At 40.0% G+C, this 27794-nt stretch overlaps 1 protein-coding gene across 1 annotated transcript in view; it reads right to left on the bottom strand.

Moving 5' to 3' along the window:
* Positions 1-27794, bottom strand: part of LOC109987406 (intermembrane lipid transfer protein VPS13B) — a 278167-nt gene that overhangs the window by 139353 nt on the left and 111020 nt on the right. Inside the window, exons 20-24 of the mRNA XM_065957731.1 lie at positions 27146-27255; positions 25251-25383; positions 16984-17117; positions 2410-2644; positions 1353-1570 (exon numbers count right to left, since the gene is read on the bottom strand). Coding sequence (XP_065813803.1) covers positions 1353-1570; positions 2410-2644; positions 16984-17117; positions 25251-25383; positions 27146-27255 — 830 coding nt within the window. The remainder of the gene's footprint in view (positions 1-1352; positions 1571-2409; positions 2645-16983; positions 17118-25250; positions 25384-27145; positions 27256-27794) is intronic.

The raw sequence follows: 27794 nt of genomic DNA, 5'->3' as shown, positions 1-27794 counted from the left end.
ACATGTAGTGTGAAAAAGTGAATAAAAAAGTATAAAAAGACAACTGATGTTGTGTGATAGAACAGTAACTTCCATACTAGATGTCTGTGGCTATATTCAAACAACTAAATATTCTCTTTACTCTGTAAATTGAAAGTTGAGGGGGCTCGACTGACACACTTTCTGTGTGTATGTGTGTTCTGCCCTGCTCAATAATGGGAAAGTTCAGATTTTTGATTGACCCAGTTTAGTCATTTTTTTTTTTTGAAACACAAACAATGTGTCCATGCGTGAGTAGCAACAGCATTTTTGCATTGCCTAGTCCCTAGCTGCAGTTGCTTTCCAATGTCTGGGACTTTGAGAATCCATGACAAAATGTGTATTTTCATTCGAGATGCCAGAAAAATTAAGAGGCTAAACCCTTTTTTTATTTGTGGATTTGATTTTGAAAAGCTCACTCTCAACTTAACCCATCCAACTTATCCTGTCCTGTACATCAGTCAGTGTTTTCCTTTTACTCAGTACGGATTATTTATTGTGCATTAACATCAACCGCTTGACACGCCAACACCAAGAGCAAAAGGAAAGAAAAAAAGCTAACTTTTCATTAGATCTTTAAAATTGAATAAGACTAATCACATTACTGCAAAAAAGCCATCCAAGCCTTGCTTGACACAGGCACTCTGAGGAAGAAAAGAAACTTTTACTCAATAAATAACCAGCTCTCCTGATCCCTTGGAAAGTCTCGCAGCTTTAGGATTAACCACATTTCTATGTTTCTGATACAATTACCCTCAATGTCATCATGGCTCATCACTGGGGTCAGAAAGATTTAATAGTGTGACGACTCAAAAGGTTGCCCTAACTGAGTGTTTACACAGAAACTAAATTTAATAGAACTTGTTAAATCTGGGAAAAACAAAACATGTGTAATGGCACAGATAAATGTGATCATAGTGTTTTAACAGTGCATTGAAAAACAACCCAGAGACCTTACCCGGAGATATGTTTCAATTCCAATCTGTCTGTTTTCATCATGCTCTTACTGAAATATAATTACACACCCCAAAACAATGATCATGAGTCTTACTATTCCCCTCTCTCCTCCACTCAGAACGTCCAAATGTTTGACCAAAACAAGCAGAGCAACACTCTCTGGTTTACATTTTAATTTCTATGAAAATTATATTAAGTAAGAAGATGAGGCAGTTTGTTTATGGGAGTCAAACTATATCAGAAAATCATGCAGAGCTAGGACCGTCCTGCCAAGGTTGATGTGGTCATATTTCAGAGAAGTTTACAAGGAATGATTTGTGTAAATATTCATATAAATCTGATGACTTCTTTATGACATTCAGGACTGTCTCACTAACCTGCGGGTTGGAGCACTTGACGTGGATGGGCTGCAGATCAACATGGAGGCAAACAACAAAGGAGTTTCTTCCTTCGGAACAGCTCTGCAGCTTATGGGATGTGATGGCCAGTGTGGAGGTACAGCCCATAGGCTCCAACAGGCTTAGGCTTCGCTGCTGTCCCAGCAATGTGTACACGCTGAACTGACTCAGGCTTACTGTCCACGGGAAAGCATCGCCTGGTGTGGCACATAAGAAAAGGTAAAGTCAGGTTACATGACAAATCAGCAAGACGATGAAAAATGCAACAGAGGATAAGAGGAGCATAGGGGATGTGAAGTTACAATAAAGTCTTCAAAAAAGAATATTCTTCTCAATTAGCAGCTTCCAAAACTTAAAGACTGAAACGAGACACAACATAAGGAGAGCTTCAACATTTTAAACGGTAAGCCCTTGCAGAACAATCTTACGGAGATGTAACTGCTGCTTTTGTTCTCAATGCCTAATGATGATGTCACTGAAGTGCTGAGAGAAAAAAAAGAAAAAGGACCATGCCGCCCTCCCCCCACCCCATCCTTCTTTTCTTCTCAAGAGAAAACATTGGTCACCCGTCTGAGTATTGCTTAGGTCAACTCTACCAGGTGTGCACACCACATGTGCAAGAGCTATCTCTCAAAGTCCTCTCCTTAAGTTTGTTTGTCTTTTGCCATAGTAAATGTGCAGTCGTGGGTCAAAGGTTGACTCGGCGTTGAAAAGACCGTAATGATGAAGAATTTGCCTTATGTAGCCTAATACTATAACAAAAACATTCACTTTCATTATTTCTATAAGACAAATGGATTGTATTACAAGCTAAGAAGATTTTCCCATACATGTTAAGTTATTTTCTAATACCTGTAGCAGGACAGTTCATTGTTTTTAAAAGTGTAACATTTTGATTTCTCAAATAACTTTCAGATAAATATGTTGACACAAGGGCATATTGTCTTTTTAGTATATGGATAGCTTATGTTATCTCATCATTTCCTACATTCTAATAGAAGTTTAGATTTCTTTCAGATTCATTAGCAGAACCTACCTTCATCCAAGATGGGTTTGGAGACCACAAAGGGAAGCTCCTGCAGTGGCTCCATGTGCTTGTGCCCGGCGCTAAGGACAGTGATTTGGGGAAGGCACACTACAAGGGTCCCAGGCATGGAGGCTTGGTTGTGGTACCAGCTCCGGACGGTGCCAGGAATGTCACCAGAGATGATGGTGCTCGGGGAGGCCAGGCTGTCATTAGGCAGGAACACGCAGCACGACTGAAGCTCCAGCTTGAGAGGGGCAAGGAAAACAAGATGCTTATTTAATTCTGTTAACCAATTCCATGTCACTTTATCACTTTCCACAAACCTGGCTCGGCCTCGATCAGCCACTTTGTTTCATGATAAGAGGTCTCACAGTTCTGCTTAGACGGTTAACTTTGACAGCGAGGTTAAATTCTATGTGTAAGAAACAGAACATCTTGCACAACTTTAAATCCTGAATCTCAATTATTTGAACTGAGTCTTTTTAATCCCACTAGTTTGATGGTACATATTTCTGTTTAAAAAAAAATCAGCAAACCTAAAAAAACACATATATATATATATATATATATATCAAGAAAATATTTGAAAATATTTCTGTGAACCAAAAAGGAAAGAAAACTTCATGCCAACAGGTAAGCTTATCAGAAGACATCAGATGTTTTCCTTTTAACCAAAACACCACTAAAGTGTGTTTTTGTGTGTGTGTGTGTGTGTGTGTGTGTGTGTGTGTGTGTGTGTGTGTGTGTGTGTGTGTGTGTGTGTGTGTGTGTGTGTGTGTGTGTGTGTGTGTGTGTGTGTGAGATGAACCCTGTTACATTTGATATCTTTGACGTACAACACATGGATACACACAAGCAAAACACACTACTTAAATAGACGTTAAAACTTGCATTGCACTCTGCAGGATCACATACAGATAGATGTTTTGACTCTGTATATGGAGGCCACTTCTCTAAACTTTGATGAGAGTTGAGAGGGAGTGCAAAGAAGGCAGAAACTGATAAAAAAAAAAAAAAAAAAAGGACTTGGATTGAGAGAAAAAGAGTTGGAGAGAAAAATAGAAAGGGACGGATATTGTTTCACAGCCATCTCACGCTGCTTCCTCTTTTGATTACTCTTCAAAGACTAGTTTGAAATCCGAACGCTTCTGCACACTGACACATAAAGCTTTAGCCTTTTTAAGTGCCAACACGCAGGGAGAAAATCCATTGACACTGCCTAGTCTGCTGCAGATTTGAGCAGAGTTAAGCTGTAAAGCAGGCAGACACACGGAAACCCCTGGGTTTAACACTGTGACTCTGGTCTGCACCCTGAGCTCACTGCCTCAGGCTAATGCTCTCCTGCTGGACCTCTTGGTTTAGTTATACGCTATATTTCACGTGATAACACCTTACTTCTTCTTCTGCTCTGGCGACTCTTCAATCATCATGAATGTTTGTTAAACAACTGTATTGGCTGATATTCAATGAATGGTTGTGTCAGTATGAAGGTCATACGGACATAGTCGGGAACATCACTTTAAGCATGATGTGATTTTTGTTATTATAATGTCAATAGAAAAAACAATCTTGTTGCAAGTTAGTAGAACCTGAAATAAACAAGATCTAATTATTATTATTACTTTAGATGTGACCATCAAATGTCGTGTTAAGTTTGTTCAATCATTTACTTCAACAAAAAAAAGCATTTTCAAATTTGTCCTTCCAACGGATTTTCCATCCATTGGCTGTAATCGTGTTAAAAGATAAGCACACATGTACATCCCTGTATTATGTGTGAGATTTGTACTGTACTCTCAGAGATAAAGATTTGTATCCAAAAAAAAATCTTTCAACAGGATCATTTTTTATCACAGCTATACTACTTGCAGAACATTTTAAATAACTCACTACAGCTACGTTAATTATATTATGAATCTGATAATTGGTGGTAACTGTGGCTCAGCTGGTAGAGTCGGTCGTCTCTCAACTGGAAGGTCGAGGGTTCGATCCCCAGCTCCTGCAGCCACATGTCCGATGTGTCCTTGGGCAACACACTTGACCCCAAGTTGCTCCAGCTGCGGTGGTGTAAGAATGTGTATGAATGGGATTCGTTTATTCTGGTCACCTTACATGTACTATACAAGCTTAAGTCCATTTGTCATATATGGAACTTTTGGGTCCATTGTTTATACATAATCACAAAAAATATTTTAAATTTTAAATTTGACCCTTTACTTACTAAAGAAAGCTAGTATTTCCCATTTTGAGAAGACACAGATACAATCATCTTTACTTCATATGTTGCATAAAAGTAACCTTTTTTTTTTTAACTTGGCAATTGTGAGATGGAATTGAAACCTTTTGGGTATTAAGAACAGTTTTAGCCTCAAGTAGATGTATTGAGAAAGCTTCTTGAACTATAGAGCTCATAGAAATGGCACCTTCAGTGTAAGTTACCACCATAATTGCTTGTGTCAATGTGTACAGTTAAGCATAACGTAATACCCCCTGATGGTGTTTGCTTATGACTATATAATGCTTTGCTGTTGTTCCCCATGGCAACACACAACAAAAAGATGATGTCAAGTGTAAAGTAACTACAGACTTGCCACATCACACAGTAAAATGCTAAAAATAATGAGATAACATCTCACAGATGACAACAGAGGAAAAAGTTCAACAATTGAATGGCATCCACCGGGCATAGCGACCACTGTTTCTGGAAGTTTACACTATAGCAAAAAGGCTCAAGATGCTTTAAATGGCTCGATGTAATGGAAAAGAAAATAGCCTGTCTATCTTAAATGACGTTGATACTAAATTTATCTTTCGTCGGCTCTTTTCTCCTTTTCTTCACTATTGGTGGCAATTAATTTCAGCCGCAATAAAACCACAAACAACATGGTGTAATTCACAATGACAACAGTGCTTAGATTCCCTTTGAACGTGAGGATGAAACACTGAAGCCAACATTTGCTTTTCTCTTCAGAGGGGAGTTTGAATGTGAACCTGATATTCCAAGCAGTGGGGACCAGAAGCTGCAGCCAAAGATGTGTATCTTCAAATCACACAGATGCTAGAGGAAGGAATACAGCTTAGAAAACAAGGAAAATAATGCATTAGCAAAATAAATGAATAAATTAAATAAATGGTAGTCGAAAACCTTTCTAATCTTCCAATATCTGATTTAATTCATGCCAAAGTCTGCTTGGTACAGTAGGGGCACAAGAACATGGATGCATCCAGGATGCAGCACAGTTGCTGGCTCAAGTTGTGTCGCAGGTGCATTTGACACCTATCTCTGAGCCAAACAGAGAGACTAATGCACGCTTTTATCACTAGCAGGCTGGACTATTGTAACGTTCTCCTTTCTGGTCCTCCTAAAAACACAACCAGTCGACTACATCTACTACAAAACCCTTTTATTTTTTCATTTTTATATATATTCTTCTTAATTCTTATTGGTGTGCATTAGTCTCTCAATGATTTTATAAACTACTTTTTCGTCAATAACTTTTATGCACTCTTGTAAAGCACTTTGAACTGCAATTTAATTTGTCTGAAAGGTGCTGTACAAATTAAGTTTGACTGATTGATTATAATGTAATAAAGAGTAAGGCCTGAATGATAAATGGACAAGAGCTTGTTTTGCCCTTTTCTAGTCTTCTGACTCCTCAAAGCGCTTTTACACCGCAGGTCACACCGACACGTTCACACACTGATGGCAGAGGCTGCAATGTAAAGTGGCCATCAGTATCAGCTAATCCCATTCATCAAAATGTATACACCAGCGAAGCAGAGGAAGTCACTTGGGGTTTGGTGTCTCGCCCAAGGACCAATCGGACATGTAGCTGCAGGAGATGGGGATTGAACTCATAGCCTTCATGTTAAGAGAGTCAGTCTACGCCTGCTCTTTTTGTAAAGTGTCTTCAGATAACATTTGTTATAAATTGGTGCTTTACAAAAATAAACATTTGATTGATAAATTGCTCTATAATATGTATTTTGACCGGCTATTGAAAGACAGTGTATTAAAACCTGGTGAAAACAAAACATACTGAGATATATTCAAGATACCGGCTGAAAATATTGACAGACAATTTCTAGCTGCCCATCTTTGGTTTGCAGGTCTACTCGCCCTCTAGGAGTGGGACGCTCAGAACCCTCTGAGAACCCATTCACTAATCGTCACTCTGTTCTCCGGGTTTTCTCTAACAAAAGGTTAGCCTGGTTCTCTTCCCCAGACCTCACCAAGGTTCTCCTGCTGTGCTTTTACATGACGAGACTACAAGCACAAACACAAGAAGAGTCCTACAGTATACAAACAAAGAGAACTGGAGTAACAAAGGGCTAGAAAGGGCACTGCCACTGATTTAAAGCACTGACAATGAGAGAAACAGTGTGAGGTTAGAATGTGCCAAAACCATGAAGAGCTCTTCCTCCTGATCAACTACAGGATGAGTCTCTTGGTGCTTCCATAATCTGTTCTTCTATGCATATGTCCTTCTGTCTCTCTCAGGAGGACAGGAGAGGAATGGGGGCAGAGGGTGTCCACCATTATGGAGCAGGTACATACAGCAAAAGCAATGTGGTCCGAGAGTGAGAGCATGTGTGTGTTTCCTGTCACATCTATAGATGTGAAAGTTCAGTTGAGGCTGTGCAGGGTCATGTTTGGTATTTTACACAATTCTGTATAACAGCTCTGTAACAGGCCAATAAACACAGCAGTGGAAGCAGTTAGCCTGTGTGACAAAATCCCCCTACTGCGAGCTGAAGGCCATGCCAGGTTTCTGTTTGTGAGTGTATGCATGTGTCAAAGAGAGAGAGTATGTACAATGTCCTACGACAGGACCGGAAAAGTGACAGGTATGCCAGGCTGACCTTAAATTCAGTTTGGTCTGTCACATGCTTGAAAGGCAGGGAGCCACACTGGCAGCATGTAGCTGTTCTTACAAGTCATTTAGGGCTCAGCTTTCTGAATTAAATTTGATCCAAAACAGGATAGCGAATGTATTTTCCTGTAAGGGTAGCCCCTTAAAAGACTTTCCAACTGCAGCAAAGGAAAATTGTTAAATCAATTCAAAAATAGAAACAGGCAAAAAAAAAAGAAAAAAAAGAATACATGAAAGCCAGGAGTATGATTGGTGTGTGGAATATCTGTTATTCAACTTCACCCTTATGGGGTTCATGGTACTGTAATGGGGAATAAAACTGCAGTAGAAATGACAGATACACAGCTTCTGAAAATAACTCAGGTACAGCAAACAAACCATACAGCAGAGGGTTGTAAAGGACGTTTGACAAGGTGAATGTGTGTACAGGGATTGTGGCTTAAAGGTCGAGCATGTTGTCTCCAACTATAAGTTCAAAGGTTTGATCCTTGGCAGTGATGGGCCGAAATGTTTTTAGGCAAGAAACTGAACCCCCAATTTCTCCTGAAGGGTTAGCGATTCTCGCAGGCTCAAATGAATGCAAATACATTTAATCCTGATGGGCAGCTTGGCACTTTGCATAGCAGCCTCTGTCATCAGTGTATGAATTGGTGTGGGATATGGTGAATTTTGGCAGTCCTTTTAGAGGTTTGAGTGGTCAGGAGACTAGTAAAGCAGTGTAGAAGTGAAGATCATTTAACTATGTTTCAACAATTTTGTGGATTAAAATGTAAAATTTTTGATTCTGGAGCTGAACCATACGACAAGGACTCATGGTTCCACTAAGGATTTAGATTTGAATTGAAGCTTACCTAATACTTCTAATGAAAGATCACTCAGTAGAAACACTGCAGGGTCACTGTGACTGTTTGTCTGCATCTGTATTCAGGCGCAGGGTTTATCACTTGCAGCACACTCCATTCCTAAACTTCTTAAACAGCGGAAATAATTTTGACCAGGAAATCTCAGTTAGAAAAGAGATTGAAGCCAATTGGCTCCTTATGAGGCTGCACGTGCCGGGCCTTAACTGTGAAAACATGCTCGAATTACATACCAACACATTCATAAAAGTACATTCAAACACACACACATGTGGGCCCGCACGTCCACAATACAACGCATTAAAAAGAGAACATGAACTCAAAATCCCAGATTATTTCATCCCTTTTAAGTGTTCAAAGATAAACTAGGTAAACTCTGATTCAGAATGGACATGGTCTCAAGCCAAAGCACCTGAGTTAACATCCGCTCTCTTTTTTCTCCCCTGAACAAATGCTGCTCTGAGATATCAACCCTCACTATGACTGGTTTTAATATCTCTGTTGATTCTGGATCAACAGTGCAGTGTTTCACTTACCACCTCTGAAGGATGGCACCTGAAACAGCAAAAAACTTGACACTCCTCGAACTACAAAGTAACACTGCAAATTTGATCATTTACCATAAATGGCATCTTGCTACTTCTTTCAGAAAAAATTAAGGTAACATACAGAGCAAAGCCATCAGGGGACATCCGGGTTTCTTCAGCTGTGTATAAGTTTCAATATTCAAACACTGGATTCAATAAAACATCCCATGGCCCAATGAGTGATAGTGCCAGTGGGTTTTGAGTGACAGCCTGGCAATTAAGTAGGTGACCAAAATCCTGAGATTTAGACCTTGATCCCTTCCTCTTAGACCTCTTAATGAACAAGAATCTTTAACACTTTGATCTACAATCACTAAAGCAAAATCTGGATTATGCATCAGGAAGCAGTCAAGAGGCAAATAAACAAAACTAGTTATAAAACAGATGAGAATACCAGCTGGTACTGATAAACTAAATCTAGATTATGCTTATTGTAGGAGTATTTCATTTAAATGGTAGGATACCTAAATATACACTTTTTGGGTATCACATCTGGTGTCACATCACAGACTTCTAAAAATAGGAACATTCCATTTTAGTGACACATTCGACTTTAATTTTGATCACTTCCCTACTCAATGAGATTATGTTCAGAATCCAGCCACATGTGGGGATCCTGTTTCAAATCTTTTAGTCTTAATACCCTCAAAAATGTGCCCCTTACTTCCACATCCTAACAGGGAGTGTATGATGTGTCTTTTGTAGCATTTCTCCCTTGAGTTTTTGAGAGAATGGTTTATCTGTTTCCAGCAGAGCAGCTTCTAATAGAGAGGAAGCCGAGGACCAAACACACTTAGGTTTTAAAAGGTTGGGGCAATGTGGAGATGGCCTATATAACCACAGGAGGCTCTTAGGATCCGCTGATCCTTCCCTATAAATGACAGAACAATGAGTTAGATTGAAGACATCTTGTCTACTCTGTAGAGTACATCCTGTATAACTATTCTTTGAAAGCCATTAATCAGAATACAGTTTATTTGTCAGGCTTTAACAGCAGCATTGCAGAAAATGTAAAAATACACTTCTGTCTGACATAAAATGCAGATCTGGTATTTCATTAAGTCATGAAGGAGTGGAGAATATTTTAGGAAATTGTCTGTAAGTGCTCAGTTGGGTAAATGAGTTCATTTTCTTCACACCAACTATGAATCTGTGTTACCGACGCTTAAAGAACAACATTTACAGCAACATATGAACCTTGATATAACTCTGACAGCACATAAAAGACATCTTACTTTGACCCTTGCAGTGAAATACTTGTCCTGTTGCACTGTGGTAACATCCGTTGTTAGGCTTATTGTTTTCATATCACTGTTGGAAAGAAAAACCTGGAGGCCCTGGGTCTGTCCTGGGTCTGCACATACCTCAGTAGAGCAAACACCAAAGTAGGCCATGTTCATTTTATATAGTGCAACCTCGATAAAATGTTAAGCAAACAAAAACATACACTTATTTTAACTTAGAGGAACTGACACATTTTCTGTTGTTTTTTTTGTCAAAGTTCTCTCTTTTTTTTTTTCACCACTATAAGCAAGCAGGCTCCACACAGGAGATCACCGAGAGATACAGGGGAGGAAATTAGAAACACCCTGCGACCATCCCGGGTGAAAACATTTGCAACTCTGGAGCAGGAAAATCTCAGCGGAGAGATCAGCAGCAAACGGAAAACACATCCTTTTGTTTTTAAAAACCTGATACCTCTCCAAATGTAATCTTCCTGTTCCTGCACCAGACGGGACACAGTGTTTCCTAAGTGGCTATTCAGATGAACAGAAGGTCTATAGAGCACTACCCCCCCACAACCCTCTCAGCCCTCATCCCATCTCTCTGGATACCCCACCCACTGTTAACCTTCTGCTCCCACTTCTTCTGCATATCCTCTTGTATTCGAACCTGTCCAAAAACACGTTTGGAATAGTGAATGTGATAGTAAATAGTTTAAAAAATCGTGTAAATAGTGTCTCCCTGTGAATTAACATGATTAATGTGTGTATCTTAAGAAGACACTGTGCAGATGTGTGTTGTTGTGCATGGCTTTACAACAATTAGGTTTCCTTTGCAACCTCAGGAAGCAGCTTTCGTCCCTCATGTCTATGAGAAAGGAATCTAAGCGTGATGCTTTCTGACAAAAGATAGGCTAGATCACCCACATGCCACCACAAACAATAAGCTTGCGGCCTGGCATAGCAGCACGGCCAGGCAGCCAGCCATCCCTGTGGCCCTGCATTCCTCTCTTCTTACACTGCTTACAGAAGCTGACAAGCACTGGAGGCCTCCATGGCTGAGGTGGAAATCTGCAAAAATAAACGCTTTAGGTGACATGAAGGCTTTGTTTGTTTCTGCTGGCCTGGCTGTTTGTGTTAGCGCAGTGGGTTAATTGCAACTTTGATCGCTGGGTTTATTGATCCAACAGTGGCCTTAGGAGTGTGGTTGGCCTGGCCAGCCTTGCCTGCTCCCCTGATCTCAAACAATCCCACCTTAACTACCCCAGCATGGTGAGCAACTACAGATGGGTCTGAGGGATGGCCAAGCCAAACTAGAGTTGAAGATGCACAGGGAGAGAGAGGGTGGTCATGAGAGGAATTCGAGGTTTTGTCTGAGAAGACCATGGTCTATAAAGATAGGGTGGTAATATGTTATGAAAGAGTTTTGATACAATTGAGAACTAAAGCTTTACATAGGAAAGTAAGAATCTTAAGTCAGTCGGACTGTATTTATGTAAGGTGTATGAAAAAGCACATCCTTTTAATCTTAGCAAATATTTACCACAACTGATTTATTAAGTGTGACCAAATCAAGTAGGCTAGCTGATGAAAGTAGTGAAAATGACTTCCCTCTGGTCCTTCGATATAAATTGGTTGCATGCTCTAACAATTCAACTAGATTAATCTCCAAATCAAAAAAAAAACGTTCAAAAGACGAGGTAAAAAATAATCACAACTTTTTCTGAGAATAATAAAAAAAATCCCAATCTTGAAATGTTAGCTGCTGTGGATTTTATTTCTAATAACAATAACAGTTCAAGATGTCTAGACCTGTGAGGTTCAAGAGGTTACAGACACAAGAGGACCAAGTAAGGACTTTCCAGCACGGCCCAGTGAGAGGATCAAATAAGTATGTGTCTATAATTGCTGTGAGGTCATCGGCGTATTGATGCAGCAGCACAAGATGGAACGGCAACATATGCACATGAGCCCTCCTGTCAGCAGGACTGCACGCTCATACAGACACAATCAGGCAAAAACCTGAGGGAATGAGTGTTTTATAAGACAATGTTCACTCTTTCTGAGTTAGATCACACTCTCTCCTTCATATTCCCTAAGTGCCTCCGCTGTGTCCTCTCTGTAATTTGCGTCTTCTAATTTGCTCTCTGTCTGCTGTGTTTTGTCATACTTGTGGTGTGATGTGTTGCTTAAACGTCTTCCTCTTTTTGCACCTCAGCCCATCAATAGTGAGATTTTGACAACATAAAAAGGGACTGCAAACTATAACAAAAGCCCTTCAATTTTCAGTGTTACTAAACATCGACAAGTAAACACGCTGAGGATGAAAAAAGCCTCTCAGCTTCAGCTAGATAAATAAAGAAGTGTTTTGTGAAGAATGTGAAGAATTTATAGTTGACATTCTTTATTAATTAACAATCAGACGAATTTCTAAAATTGTATTGGGGACTGTGTGGGTAGTTAAGAAACATATGAAGTGAGCTGCTGTTTTAGTTCAATGTATCTACTGTAGTGTACCACCTATTTGTCTCAAAACTACACAAATGATCAAATCTCAGTATCTCTCTCTCAATGGGTAGCTTTAGTCGTAATCATGGCTATAATTGGGAGTGGTTACATTTTTCCACCACTATCTACTCACCCTGACACAAACACCTGACGTTGCCGTATCTACCGTGAGCGACCACACAGGGTTTGTAACACGTCTTTCAAATTTGAAAAGTTGGCCATGTGTCACCATCATACACAAAGAAACATGTTAAGGTGACATGAAAATTATTTTTCAAATGAAATGGAAGTTTGGGGATCTGACTGGCAGGAAAGATGGGGTGTTGGTTGGAGGGCAGATAGGATGGAGGAAACGGGTCAGAGGATGAAGTGTGCCTGCAAAAGGCGCTCCAGTCAGGGGTCAGATCCTGTTCATGAAAACCATCTGGCCAGCTCACATCGGAGCCACACCAAGCATACACGACACATGATCCTCTTTTCTATCCCTCTGTCACTTTCTTTCTCGCTTCATAAAAACCGTTTGACTAATTTTCTCCTCTGCTGTATTTACATCATTTTACCTTTTCTACCCCACTGCTTTTTCTCCTCCTTTTTTTTTCTTTCAAAAATATTCTACTCATTAATTCATGGCAGCTGCAGGGAGCAGTGTTACTTCATTTTTCCATGGCAACGGTCTCTCTGTTTCAGCAGATCCCATTTCAGTTTTGGTAGCAACATGCTACTTTGCCAGCACTGAACATATCCATGTGTTAAATAGACAGAATTATTGCAGAATTCCTGAAATAGAATGACCATCCTGGTCACTTGTAATTATTATCAGCCAAAGTGAGAACACGGGTGCCCTTGGGGAGAATGGGGCTGGGAGGAGGAGATGACACACGAAGGGGGGTAAGGTTGAGTAGTGGGAGAGAAAGTTAGGGAGACAATGAGTTGGAGATGAATCACACTGAAGCAGTGACAGACATGAGTTGTAAAAACATACAGTAGATAGAGGAAGTTCAGGAGGTGTGGGGTATGAAACAAGAAGCGCAATAACTTGGAGGGAGAGAAGAAAGTACAGCAAAGGGAAAGTGGCCATTGTAAGATGTGCCAGGCACCTCTGGCCAAAGTCACAACTCACAACTTAGGCTGCACTGCTTTTAGGTTCTAATGAGCAGTGAATACTAAAACACTACCCACACATATTACAGCACTACATGACACCATGAGAGTTGTTCATGCAAGTCTGTCCAAACACACACACACACACACACTTTTGATGTTCTTAAAGTCAAGGAGATTCCACCATCTTGGGCCCGATGGGCTCAGTTTCGATAGCATGTCCCTGAGACCTTATCATGCCTGTAGCAGTAATTTGACAAAAACACTGTTTTTCCCTCTAATGACCTCTATTATCTCTCTCTCTCTCTCTCTCTCTCTCTCTCTCTCTCTCTCTCTGAAGGTGAAACTTAAACAACAAAATAAAGAAAGTGGAAACCCTTTTTGACATCACTTCATTACACAGTACATGGTATGTTTAAAGGAAGCTCTCTGATGGCTGCGAATAAAATACAATAATGTTTTCTGTCGTTTCACTGCAGGCTGAAAATTGCCTGTCATCCCTTATGAGTTTGAAGAAGATGTTCTTATAAACAGAGAGAGATAGAGATGCACTGGAGTCGAAGTCATAGTGGAACGATGGCTCAGAACATTTTCTGTGGTTTGGTTGAAGCGCCCAGCGACTGATAAAGTGACTCATCGATTGCGATACGTTAAGCGTGCATGATGAAGCACCAGACAAAATCAAAGCTGACTTTCTCTTTAATTAACATAGAAAGGTATGATGTAAAGATGATTTCATCGCAAATTCTATGAATAGAAAGAGCCGATGATCTGCTTGTTCCCGCTGCCATCCTGTTTCTTTTTTAGTTTGAGTGGTGTATGTGTTTAGTTTAGTTAATTACATTATATATATTGAAGCACGAAGTCACACTGAAAATCAATGTGGATTGCAGTAGGAGAGAATGGTTTAAAATTAAATTTAAAAAAGGAACGTTTAATCCCAGTGTCCTGTGCTATTTAACACCTCATTTACTGTACCTTGTACCCTCAGTGGTTATTATTCTTTAATCTACTGTTGTTAATACTAGCCTACAGTCTAGCACCTGCACAAGACATCTGTCTTTAACTACCTCCTGATCTGAATCTTAAGGATATTTATTAAAGTACAAGAATCAGAGCATCATGAGGGTGCATGCCCAGTAACGGCTTTTTGCGCTTGCGGTCCTCATGACCTCAGTTTTCAGACAGCTTCTGACTGGTGCTTACTGTTGCTAAGTTACGAAGGTTGGCTCACAGCATTTCGCTTCCCTCGGTAGAAACCACTGAGTCATTTTTAAACTGCTCCGTTCTTGGTGAATTTCTATGCTTTTAATCGTAGAAATTCACCAAGAACATAAAACAAAGCTGCTAATCATGACCATGCATTAGCGGCAACTCCAGACTCTGTATCGGAATCTGTATCCTTGGAAATACGTTTCAGATAAGTTTATCTTTTCCCGTTGTAGTTTACAAGGCTGGTATCAGAAGTCTCAGGATGCTGAGCACTGAAACCACTAAAGTGCATGGGTTTAGTAAAACGTGCACCGCTAGCGCCAAAAACCAGCATGAACGAACCCAGGCCGTTTTGATGATGACCCCTTTCAAAAAAGTTGTGACAGTGCAAACAAAAGATATGGACTGTTATGAAATACTAAAAGCAAACAACTGATAAATCTATTTGAAGTGCTTCAAACTGCATTGATGGACACAGGCCCTGACTGTCTCTCTGACCAGGACTTACAGTATATACACATATATATATATATTCTGTTTAAACTGCCTTAAGTGGCTTCAGCAGCCGTGGAATAATAACTACTTTTCTAACCCTTTCTGCCCCAATCTCATTCCCCCACTTGCTAGTCCTTCTTCTGTAAAAGACGTAGAAAGCACTGCATCCCAAATTGGGCACATGTGCAGCATAAGTGTGAGCCATTAGGTATTCTGTTTACACCACACTAAAATAAATAGAGTGGTTTCAGTTTTTGGATATCCAAAGCCTGGGGTACCAGCTGTCAGGTCCTTCGGTTTGGTCGGCTTCCACTCCCATGTCAACAGGACAGACTCTTTCCTAATTACTGCTGCAGTACATGGTGTGGTCCCAGTCGAACAGCCGAAGGGGACAGAGGAAAGTGGAGGCAATGACGGGCAGAGCAAACTATTAGAGGGTTGAGTTAACTTTTGTGGAAGTACTGTAAACAGCTCACTGGGACCTGGAGTCTGAAGCATTATTTCAATTCACATGCGTCATGCTCTCTTAAATGTTTGACAGACATAAGTTTGCGTGTCCTAGCAATAAGAATTTAGCTGAGCTGAGAATGGTTGTTTGTTGGACTGGACGTGTGCAGCATTGGTCATTGTTTTTTGGGAACAAAGAAAGCCAAAATCCAATAAGGCTGATTTTCATTGCTGCAATTTTACTTGCCCAACCCTGCACACTTGAGTATCCATTATTGCAGTGAATTAACCTTTCTAAGAAAGAATAATAAAAAACTCAACTGAGCTGTTTGAATACGGTGATGTTTACAGTGGCAACATAAAAACTATGACATCTAAGTAACACAAATACGAAATTAATGATTTTGGTAAATGTGATTCTGTGACTTAATGGTGATGTTTACACGCTGTCAGCTAGAAGCAATAAAATAACCCTGACTCTATAACACGACTAAACACAAAGTGGAGTGTGGCTCAGTCATTAATGTTCTACATGAGCACTGTTTGCATAGACACACACATGTGCACACACCATGAAGTCCTTTTCCTGTATAGAGAGGACCCCTTTCAGACAGTTGTCAGCACTGCCTGATGTACTTCAGATGTGGCTAGTCGGGATGTGGGCCCTACTTATTGGCTAAGTCAAGATACAGTTAGCAGTTACACAATGGGAACACTTAACTATGCAGTAGGGTATTTAAACAGAGGACAAGGACACCCTGCACGCCAGCCAGTCAACCAGAAAATTAAGCCTGCCACAAGGGGACATAAAATACTAGGCATGTATCAGACGTCCTTGGAAGCCATATGACCACAACCACAGAGACAGCTAAGCAGACTGAGCTAACTTAAACTTAGTGTTTTAGAGAAACCAAAGAATCATAAGGACAGGGAGAGGGGCTTGTGGCCTCTATGGTTGTTTTGGGACTGGTGTTTGCAAAGTTGTTACATGCTGATACTTGCAGATAGTTATTGTTAAGATTGTTGAATATTGGGAAGCAACAACTTTATGGTCATTGTTGATGAACATGTTGGTGACAGATTTGAAATAATCTATTCAAATTTAGTGTGAATGTAGAAGAGACAAAATACAGAGAAATCTTGCGACACATTTTCTTTTTAACAACATTAGAAGACTACTTTACAAAATCTGCTCAGTAGAAGAATGCAGATCTTGTATATCTTCTCCTTTACAACCATAACTGATAGTTTGATAGTAGATAGTTTAGTATGTTACCTGTAGAGTGAGGCGTTTCACAGCATCCCAGGCATGGGCAATTAGCTCCTTCATTCTCTCCTCTGAGGCTGTCCATGCCTCGGCTGCTGTAGTGTCAGGCATCACCTTCATTGGGATGGACAGGGGACGCGATTCTAGGGGGGGGGGGGGGGGGGACAATATTTAGACAAAAAAGATTGGCTAAATAAATTGTTTTAAAGCACATATCTTAATCAGTCACACTCTGTGACTGTGAGTACAAAGCATTATATGTTACATTTAATTCACTAAATACATGTAATATATTGTGTTTACCCATTATTCACATGTCTTTTTAATGTATTGTTGTTTTGATTTGCTGTACAGTGTTATGTTATATGGTGTTTAAGTGGCTCCTCGTTCAGGTAACGTCATGTTGCCCATGTGGTTTCTTATCTATACTACAGACAGAAAAGGAATTCACGTACATAGACACACAGGTCCTAGACATGAGATGTCATTGTGGTCCTGCTGTGGTGCATAGGACGGCACATCTGTTCTGAAACTCATGGCCACAGGCAAGCACAGTAATTACACAGCAAAAGCCTTCTTTATTAGTATTTGCACCAACCACATGAACCTGAAGGTCAAAACGGACCAGTCGATATTGAAAGACGGTTCTTATGAGAAAAGAATACAGGCAGTTAAGGGAGGGGGGTACTGAGTATAAGAGCAATATGCTGAAGGAGGAACAGAGGGACTGACACAGAGGTATATAATGTAGACAGAGCACACACTCTACCAGGTTAGCCTGAGGTCTGTGACTGGTAAAGCCATCAAGACGTCAGAGGTGAGGGAAAGGGGGTTTCTCTAAAGACATATTAAGACATATTCCATGATTTAGAGGTCCGTCTTGCTCAGCAGTTCTATCCCACTGTTGTCATGAAACAACGGTGATGTCACAGCACCACTGTGCCTCCTCAGACGCTGTGATCCTGAAGATCACTAAAACAACCACATGAGTCGGTATGGCAACGAAGCGTACTGCTGAGGCAAGCAACCAAAAGGATGGTTTGTTACCTTTGGTTGTCGTTGCTATGGCAACTTGCCCAAAAACTGGGTTGAATGTTTGTGTCTGTGTGTGCATTACCAAGTTAGGTCACAGGTGAGATGTTTTATTGGTGCGTGAGTCTCTAGCTGTGTGTCGATGGAATAAAGCAGATGGAAGGGAAACATCATTGTTTCTGGACTACCACTTGTTTTTCTCACTTTCAGCAGTCACACACAAAAATAAACACAAGTGGGTGTGCAGTGTGTTGCAAGCAATATCAACACAAATAGCTCAGTGTTATTCATTTTATATAAAAACATGCAGTGAGTATATATACATGTGAGCTCATAAGTCGGTACATTTCGGTTTTATTTCCTAGATCTTATACAACTTTATCTGTCAAGTTTCAAAACCACCTTACCATTTTTGGTCATATTCTATAGAAATCCATCAATCTTTATGAGGCTATTACTTTTTGGTGAGCCCCAAAGGTTTACCACCTTTGGCTGCAAATTTAATCTAAAACCTGGTTATTGCTCTTATCCTGTGGACCTTACGGCTAACCTTCACCTGAAAAAGACCACGGAGGGGGATGACTGATCAAGCACTTTTTCAAGACGTTTTGGCTTTGCTGGTAGGCCAGGCAGTTAAAAGTCCTGCCCCAGAGAGAATCTGCTAAGCCAATCAGAAAATCTGCTGTAATACAGTACAGGCTTTAACAATGCAAGGCCAGTCTGTGAGCAGTTATTCCCTGTGATTTAAAAACGATTCCAGGACACTGTTTGTGAATCCAGGGGTTTGTTAATTGGTATGCAACTCCCATATGTTGTTTAAATGACTTGCTGCCCTTCATGTCTGCAGCAACGGTACTGACGGAAAAAGAGAGGCAGGCAGGGACAAAGAATAGGATACAGAGAGAACTCGTGAGATCTAAATTCAAATGGAGTAACATGACAATAGTTCCTAAATCTCTTAAACCTCCTCAGGCCTAACAAGTCCTGAGAGTCCTATCAAAGTGGGGTTATTCCCCTTGTCTCGTGCCATCTCAGCCATGTCCTCATTTTCGCCTTTTGTTAGGCTATTAGGCTAAAATCTTATGGGCCAAACTTTGGCCATAAAGAATTCCCCTCCCTTGTTTTGTTCTCCCTCTCTCCAACTACTGCCTCTGTTTTACTCTTTTAGTTTTCAGCTGTTGTTTGGAGCTGCCAGTCCAGTCCCCAATAAACATTACAGTCTTATGATGGAGATTATTCATCATTTTTAACAACTCCATTACAACTCTCAGCAAGAGGGGTCATTGAAACCTACTGCTTGAGCATGTGTCAAATGATCAGAGGAAAGAAACCTGATTAGAACAAACTCATATGGGAGCAGCAAACAAACACTTAAAGCCACCATTGAAAATGCACAAAACCTCGATGACGCAGCAGAAAACACTGATTTAAAACATTTGGAGAGCTTGTGTTGTGGTTTGTGTTTTTTAGTTGGAGATGCTCTGAACCACCTGTCTAGCCCTCATAATTAGATTACATCCCTACACTTGCCAATTTTTCCTGCTTCAAGCTCTTGAACCCAAATACTGGGTTTCAATGTTTTACAAATCATCACATTCTATTTTTTAGAATTTAAAGTTAACACAAGCCTCTCAAACACAACCTTATGCCCAGCCGGCCATCTGAAACAATGAAATATATACATAATCAAAACACAAACATAGGCTTAGGGTTTAAAGTATAATGTATTTTAAGAAATACACACACACACACACACACACAAAATGCAAATGCAAGAAAGAATAGTCAACTATATATGTCTAGGAGCATTGCTGACGTGATGCAGGTAAGAGACTTAATTGGAAGACATAACTGATAATAAAGGGTACTTACAGCCAGTCTGGTTGTCTTAGCACTAAATACAGTACATGCTACTTACCGGGTATAATATGTTGTTAAATGTTTTTTCTAACATTCTGTGCACATTGCTTCTCTCTTTTCTATTTCTTTCAAATACATTAATTAGGTAAGTAACTCTGTACATGTCAATTCAGGCATGCAGACTTTGATGTCTCTGGCAAGAAAAAATTGGATCACACACATTTCTCATCACAACTTTTATCATTGTGATGATCGTGATCCTACACAACTTTGTTATCCAATCTGCACAATATTCAGTTCAAAATGCTTTTCGAAAAAAAAAAGGGAGAAGGAGAGGAAGGAGTCTGCCAGCCAGACTATGAAATAACAAATAAAGAATGAAAATAAATGACGTGTCCGCTGAGTGTGACACCGAGTCCCCTTGAAATGTCCCTTGTGAGATCATCACAGCTCAGTTTCAATTTCCCTCCTGTTCCTCTGCCATCTGAACTTAACCCTCTCTGGCTCGCACACTAATCCAGGCAATGTCAGATGAACCATGAGTCAACCTGAGCTTTTTCGCTGTGCTTCGCTCTCTTCAACTTCAAAAATCCACAGCCAAGATCCACAGGCCAAATACCCTTATCACTCATGAACACAGAAAAGGGACACATGAGGATAAACGCATTCTCCCTGGACTGTTCTGTCCTGGGAGTCAGTGAGTGGTCTCATCAATGTGCAAAGACCAGAGACTTTCAAATCTGTTAAGGAGAGTACCCTGCATACTACGACAATTCATCACAGGAGGGCCTCCCATCTCATTGTACTCCATTCTTTTTCTTTTCTTTTCCCATTCCAACCATCATTACCTTGATAAATTATTGGCTTTACCAGAAAAATTAAACTATATAAATAACTCTACAATGAAAACATTATCCCTCTAAAAAGTGCACAGCAGCCAATAAAAACCTGTCTGACTTCCATCAAGCTACTTGGCTTTGGTTTAAAGTTATGTATTACTGAGTAGTTCTGCCTGAAGTCTTTTCATCAGTGCTTTCTCTTGAATATATATGTGTATTTGGTTGTATATTAGTTTTTCTCTGCAATTTCTCTTTCCCAAATATATTGAATTTTGTCTTTCCAGAAAATATGTCTATCATCCGTGAAACTTGGACTTTCTTTCCTTTTCTCTGCCTCTGTTTTTTTTTTTCGCTGATGTGCTACGGTTGAGATCACAGAAAACCAATCAGCGAGAATAGTTTTTGTGAGGCCCACAGCCCTGACCCCCATTAGATTTGGTTTTCTACCTTGTAGATTTACAGTACAGGCAATGCAAATGTTGTTTTCCTGGTCCTCCTAAAAAAGAAATGTCTTTTTAATTCCATATTAAAGACTACTTTTAGAACTAAACAACATTTTTCTATTAAATCCTTATGCAGCACAGCAAGACTGTATGTTCGATTTCTCAGCAAAAGATTCATGTTCTCAGAGAGCCAAAGGCTAATTTCAAATCCCAGGAGATCACTACTCTAGTATACATATGAAAACATGGAGAAGCTCGGGGTTAGAGAAGCTCATGAACCGAAACATGGTGCTGCTGCCAATAAGAACATTAGGGACACATACGTATAGAAAATACTTAAAGGCTAGATAGATGTGAACGATAATGTCGTATAGTTATGTGGGGAGACGGAAATCAGTGTCAAAATGAAGAGAAACAATCTTTGCAACGTTGTACTGTAGTCACAGCCTTTTCTGTAAAGGACAATTACACATAAATTTGATGGTGGTACTATAAGCCACATTCAAACAAACCCTTGAGTTAAATTAAAGGAAGTCAAAAGCAGCTACCTGCAGAGTATGTGTTCATGGGAGCACTGTCCATTTGCCTACACATTAACAAGCCTGCTGGGAAGTCCCCCTTGATTATTATTAAACTGTTAACAAAACAACATATCAGTCACGTTACATTATACATTCAATGAATGTATTCAAATTGCTAATGAGCAGCAAAGACATCAAGCAAGTGCATTTAGGAGGAGGCTTTGAAGAGCTAAAACCTCTGACAATAATTGTCTATCAGTGGGTAATGATTGTACTCTAATTGACTTGAAACAGCACTCTGTGGATACAGGTTTCTTAAGGGACCTTTTTTACTTAAAGACAGAAGTAAAAGCAGTTTTGAGTCAGTAACAAATACTGATATTAGATGACTACAAGAAGTTGTAACTTAAAGATCATTAACTTACATGTCATATCACCATATAGATGTTAATGATAATCTAAAAGCTGCTTAACTCCATCGTATCACTTAACTGAAATTGCTCATATAAGACATCACTTCACTATCATTGCTGGCACTGTAACATTTAGTCTATATTATCGGTGTTGATTGGGGGGCAGTAGTTCAGTCTGTAGGGAACCGGAAGGGTCGCTAGTTCAAGTCCCCATGCAGAAAAAAGTCTGGAAGTTGGTCTGGTTGCTGTAGAGGTGCCAGGTCACTTCCCAAGTACTGCCTAGGTGCCCTTGAGTAAAGCACTGAACACCCAACAGCTCAGGTGTAGCAGCCCCACTCTGATATCTCTCCATTAGTGCATGTCCATCGGTCCTGTTTGTGCATGTGTAACTGGGGCCTGTGTTTCTCTCAGAGTGTAAAAGCCAGAATTTCCCCTCAGGGATGAATAAAGTTTGTAAAATAAATACAATTTAAAAAGCTCAGTTTGTTTTTTCTTAATCGGTCCCTCTCTTCTGCTTCTTTCTCTATCCCACTTTCTCATAGCTCGCCTATAGGTTGACCGACTGTGTTGGAAAAAACAAAAAAATGTATATATCTGACGACAGTAAATGCACCTCTTTCCACTATTCATATATTTGGCCCATAAAAACAAGTGTAAAGAAGTGATGTTTTCTTGGACACTGATGTTAATTTTCAGAAACATAGCTTACTATGTGGCACAATAAGAAGTGTAAAATATTCATGTTTTTGACTTCATGTTTCAGCTGATGTGAGCTATGTAAATAAATGCAAGTGATTTGATGCAAGTAATTTTATGATGAGTTAGCAGGGTGGCTTATTGTTTCATTATTCAAACCATAAGAGCTGAATGCTTCTGCCCTCGTCTTATTTTGATGATGTCAAGATACATACAAACTAGACTTCTGCTCGAACAAAAAAGCTATTCTAATAGAAGAGGTTATTAACTAATAATCTGTTTTCTGATGTTTAACGTAAGAGAGGTAGCATAGAGGATTACATTCAAATAAATATAGCACCAGCACTTTCCTATCAATGTCTCATTTTTACATTACGCCAGACAAATGTGGTCAGTACAGAGCTTGTGTCTGACACAGTGTAAATATCCTACTATTTAACGTAATATAGAAAAAACCTTGGCACATTCATTTCATAAGACAGGTGTGTATGAGAGCAACCCAACACAGACCCAACACACTGTCTAACTTCCAAAGGAACATTTATTGGCAACGTTTCTGTGCTAGACTTTCATCAGACTAATTAATGTAAACAAAATAGTATTCATTTCCCCTTCTGAAACACTAAGCGAAAACACATCTTCAGTATTTATTACTTCTGGTTACTTAATAAAAATCTAGCTTTGGGTTTGTTAACAGTTGTTTAAAAATCCTAAAAGGTTGAGAAGTGAAAAAGAGCAGAGCGCTGGGCTAAAAGAAAATCTTCCAACAGAGAAACAAAAGAGTTAAAGAAGCAATATGTAGGACCGGCCTAAGAGATAAACAGCCGAGGAGTTGAGAGCAATTAACATTGATGGCCAGTGTACTCTCTTCAGCAGCAGAGTGTTGCAGACAAGCTGCAGCCTGGTTTAACTTGTATACTGTGTCGGAACCAAAGGGATTGTTTACTGATGACTCTTTCTCAGAGAATATACTGTTGACATGCGAGTAAGCAAAGATGCTAGGGTATATGGAAAAGCCATTAGTTCAGTTTGGACAAAACAGATGGGCAAAAGTAACACCAGGAGGACAGACGACGTGACCTTTCAGTTGTTAGTTTTTAAAGCAAGCAGAGAAAGAACTGTAATGGACTTTTTTTAGACTCTGAAATATCAAAAAAAAAAAAAAAAAAAATCTAACCACTTGATGTAGGGTCAAATCATATACATACAATGCTTTATTATGTTTCTTTAAACTAGCTAAGTGACATGAAACTATAGCCATGTCTTTCCATTGGATCATATAAATAACATATCTACAGGGAAGCATGAGAAAGAAGGAGTGAGCTATTAAGATCATAAATATACCTTAGGAATATTCAATAAAAAACACTTCTTCAGTCAGACTCTGCATTGTGTCATGGACAGCTCCTTAACTGAGTGCCAGCTCCAGCCCCCCCCCCCCTCATAGTGTAAGAGTACATATGAATACTGTACTGTATATACGTGTGCTCTTGGTGTTTCAGGTGTTTTTTTTAGGTCCACTTAACAGACTTCTAACACTGATTAAAAATACCATTACAAGGGCTTCTTTTCTGTGCATCTGTACACTTCTTGCCACCATTAACAAAAACATCTAGAAGCTTATGAATACTGTTGTTGGGCTTTACTGGATGTTTCTGACACTGAAGTAAAAAAGTGTATCCATGACAATATCTAAAAAACAATATTTGCTCCCTTTCCCTGTCCCAACTTCTCTGTTCCAAGGAATGTGTCAATTTGTGTCCAATGGTTACAATGTTCCTACCTAGAGATGATAGTATCCATTTAGAGACGTCTGGATGGCATCCAAGAGCAGATGAATGCTACATGATCTTGTGAGTGTGTCTGGTGGAGGCAAGCACGTGTTTGTACATGTATAAAAACTGCCTACTGTATATACAAGCCTTGTGTGTTTTTTCTGTGAGGTAATATTTATTCTGTGGATTTGTGAGAGCATGTGCAGTTAATATGATTGTTCCGCACACGGGGGTCTGAGAAAGCGGAAAACTGGCATAGAGGAAAGCGTCAGACAGCCAAGCCACTCATCTATTCTGGGCATCCAGAGCCCACAGTATTACTACAAGAGGAGGGAAACCGAGGAGGACATGACTGGATATTTGGTGTTCTCCTAGAATGGGTTCATTTGAGTGTCAGCAAGCTGTAGTGTGTTATGTAACAACATAGTAACTTAGATTCATTGCATAGAAACAAGGTTACAGAGAGTAAATTGTTGTTATTCCAATACTGAATGACCATATCCTTTAACAAAGAAAGAAGGTCTCCAGAGAGAAGTTTTTATCTGCACATTAATCTTAATACATAACACATCTGAAAACAAACACTGACAGAGGAACTTAAATAGAGCAAACAGCCAAACCAGTAGTCATCACTGAATGCTGATGAAGTAAGAATGTCAATATTATACCTCTGGCAAAGTTGGTTTGGTAAACATACCTGTAACTGTCTTGGTTTTGACTGGGCTGCTGGCGTAGTCTGATGCCTGATTGGACGGCTGTCTGGCCAGTGGTGTGCTCCCTACCGACATCTCGTCCTCTCTCCTCTTGGCCAGAGGAACTGAACCTGGAGTCTGCAAAGACACCACGACTGAGCACATGAGTCCATGGGAAAGGAAATATTTTGTATACCTGTATCCTAAAAACGTTTCCATGGAATATGTAGTAATTCAAGCAATAAAGAAAGAGAAAACACATTTTTATAAGTGTACATGCATAACTCTGTTTAACTTCTTGGCATTCCATGACTTGTAGATTAAGACCGCTTAAATGAGTCTCATTAATTAGCAGACATAACACTTAATAGGGCCTACATCAAGGGAGGCTGAGAGACAAATAGAAAAGGAACTTCCATGGAACTCAGTAGATGCAGTGAGAGTTCACATTGCACTGAGGAGTTGCAGAAGCACAAGAGGCAAAGTGTGTGAGAACACAGCATAGCTACATCCTTTCTGCCTCTGAAATAAATATTCCTTAGTGCTGTGCTCATCATGGGTTAATGTTGGGTCTTAGTGGATAATATAACAAAGAGTAAGTTATTTAACCGGCTCTTTTGTAAAGTGTGCTGAGATAACATTTGTTTTGAATTGGGGCCATACAAATAAAGATTGACTGATTGATAATCAAAGTGCTTTTTACACAGGAGGTCACATTCACCCATTCACACCACATTTCACACACTGATGTCAGAGGCTATATAATCCCCCCCCCCCCATAGCTCCATTCCACATCCGTGGGTTACACATTGCACGCAAGGCGTAACAGAGACATAAGTTTCCTTCCTTTGACTTGCAATAGTCTCCCATGCTAAGCTTCTCACATACACACACACACACACACCTGCGCCATTGGTCACCGACATGTGGCATATAAAATTTGCCAACTTTATGTTGTTTACTGTTCGGAGCGCCTCAGGTCTTATCAAATTCCTGCAATCCTGACCCTGCGACTCACTGTCCCTTCCTCTGTCCTTCACAGGCTGTTGTCTGACCTTCAGCTGAAACCTCCTCTTAACTAGCCAGGCCTTCAGCAGTGGCCCTGAAAAGCAGCTGAGGCAGATGGCCGTGCAGAAACAAAGGCAAAAACACGCACTGCCACACGTTTGCTGCAGTATGTCCAAACACACAGGAGCCAGTGTTTTGTATACTTCACACTGGCTGGAGTTCAACTCTTAACATCTGTTTACCCCTGTTCACTAACAACCTCCAGAGTAAGGGGATGGTGCAATTAACTCCATCTCTCTTTGTCTGTCAAACACATGCACGCTGACAGTCCTTCCAAACTGCAGCAGGCATGAAACAGAGCAACTTGGGGAAAAATATATGTAAATATATATACAGAACATTTGATACTTTCATGTACTCTACTGTATTTATGTGCCTTTATGGGGTGAACCTGGGCTTTATCCAAGGCAATCAGATTAAGCATGTCTGCTTGCCTGCGTGTGTGTGTGTGTGTGTGTGTGTGTGTGTGTGTGTGTGTGTGTGTGTGTGAGTGTGAGAGGGCACAAAGCATTCACTGTCCATAACCATCACCATGATCCCTGTCAAATAAATAGAGAGAGACTGGATGGAAGACAGACAGCAAAGCACATGGAAAAAGGTAGCAGAGAAAGAGAAGGCAATGAAAGGGGGGAGAGGAGGGGGGTACAGTTACATTTGCCCAAAACAGCTTAGAATGATTTCATCAATAGAACATTTTACAGCAACATATTTAAAACAAAAAAAAAAGTTAACCTTGTAACGCATCAGAAGTTTAACTTCATTAAATGATGACGCAAAGGGGCAGGAAGAAAAGGACAGACATCGTTTAAAAATGTGACAGAGGATTGGGTACCTGTTGTTGTTGCCTACTGCTTCCTCTGTGAGGTTGGTACAACAGCCATGTGCAGAAGACTGGGTCGACATTCATAGCAATGCCCTGGACACTGACCAGCAGGACTGCACCTGGGCAATGAAACAAACACAAAGAAAAAGCAACAAATTGAAGATTTAATTGCTCAACACTGAAGAAAACTATAGCATTGATGAATTAGTCATTTATGGAAATATAAATTGAAGATAGGTTGTGGATAATTTTTGCCTTAAAATGCCACCTTTCATTAGCACTCAGAATCATTTTTTTTATTGCCAAGTACATTATACATACAAGGAATTTGACTTAATGTTTTGGTGCGAAAACAATTAGAAAAGGAATAAAGCAAAAATACAGCAATTACTGAAGTTCGACAATACTGTACTTCAATGATCAGCACAAGTATATATCATCCAGATCAAAAGATGCAGAACTTAATTGACTTTAGTTGAATCTATCTTGACTCATAGAAAAACTGGCCTGATGGAGTTGCTGCAATTATTTCTTAAAAGCAGTAAGCAAATGATTGAGAACAATACAATGATTTTAAAGCAATGGCCAAGGAGTGAAGGTGTCCCAGTGACCTGCTACATGTAGTTGCTATTAGGCCTGTTGGAATGCAGAAAGGAGC

This window comes from Labrus bergylta, chromosome 8, assembly GCF_963930695.1.
Source record: "Labrus bergylta chromosome 8, fLabBer1.1, whole genome shotgun sequence".
In the NCBI taxonomy this organism is placed as follows: domain Eukaryota; kingdom Metazoa; phylum Chordata; class Actinopteri; order Labriformes; family Labridae; genus Labrus; species Labrus bergylta.
This window is presented reverse-complemented; position numbering and strand designations above follow the sequence as displayed.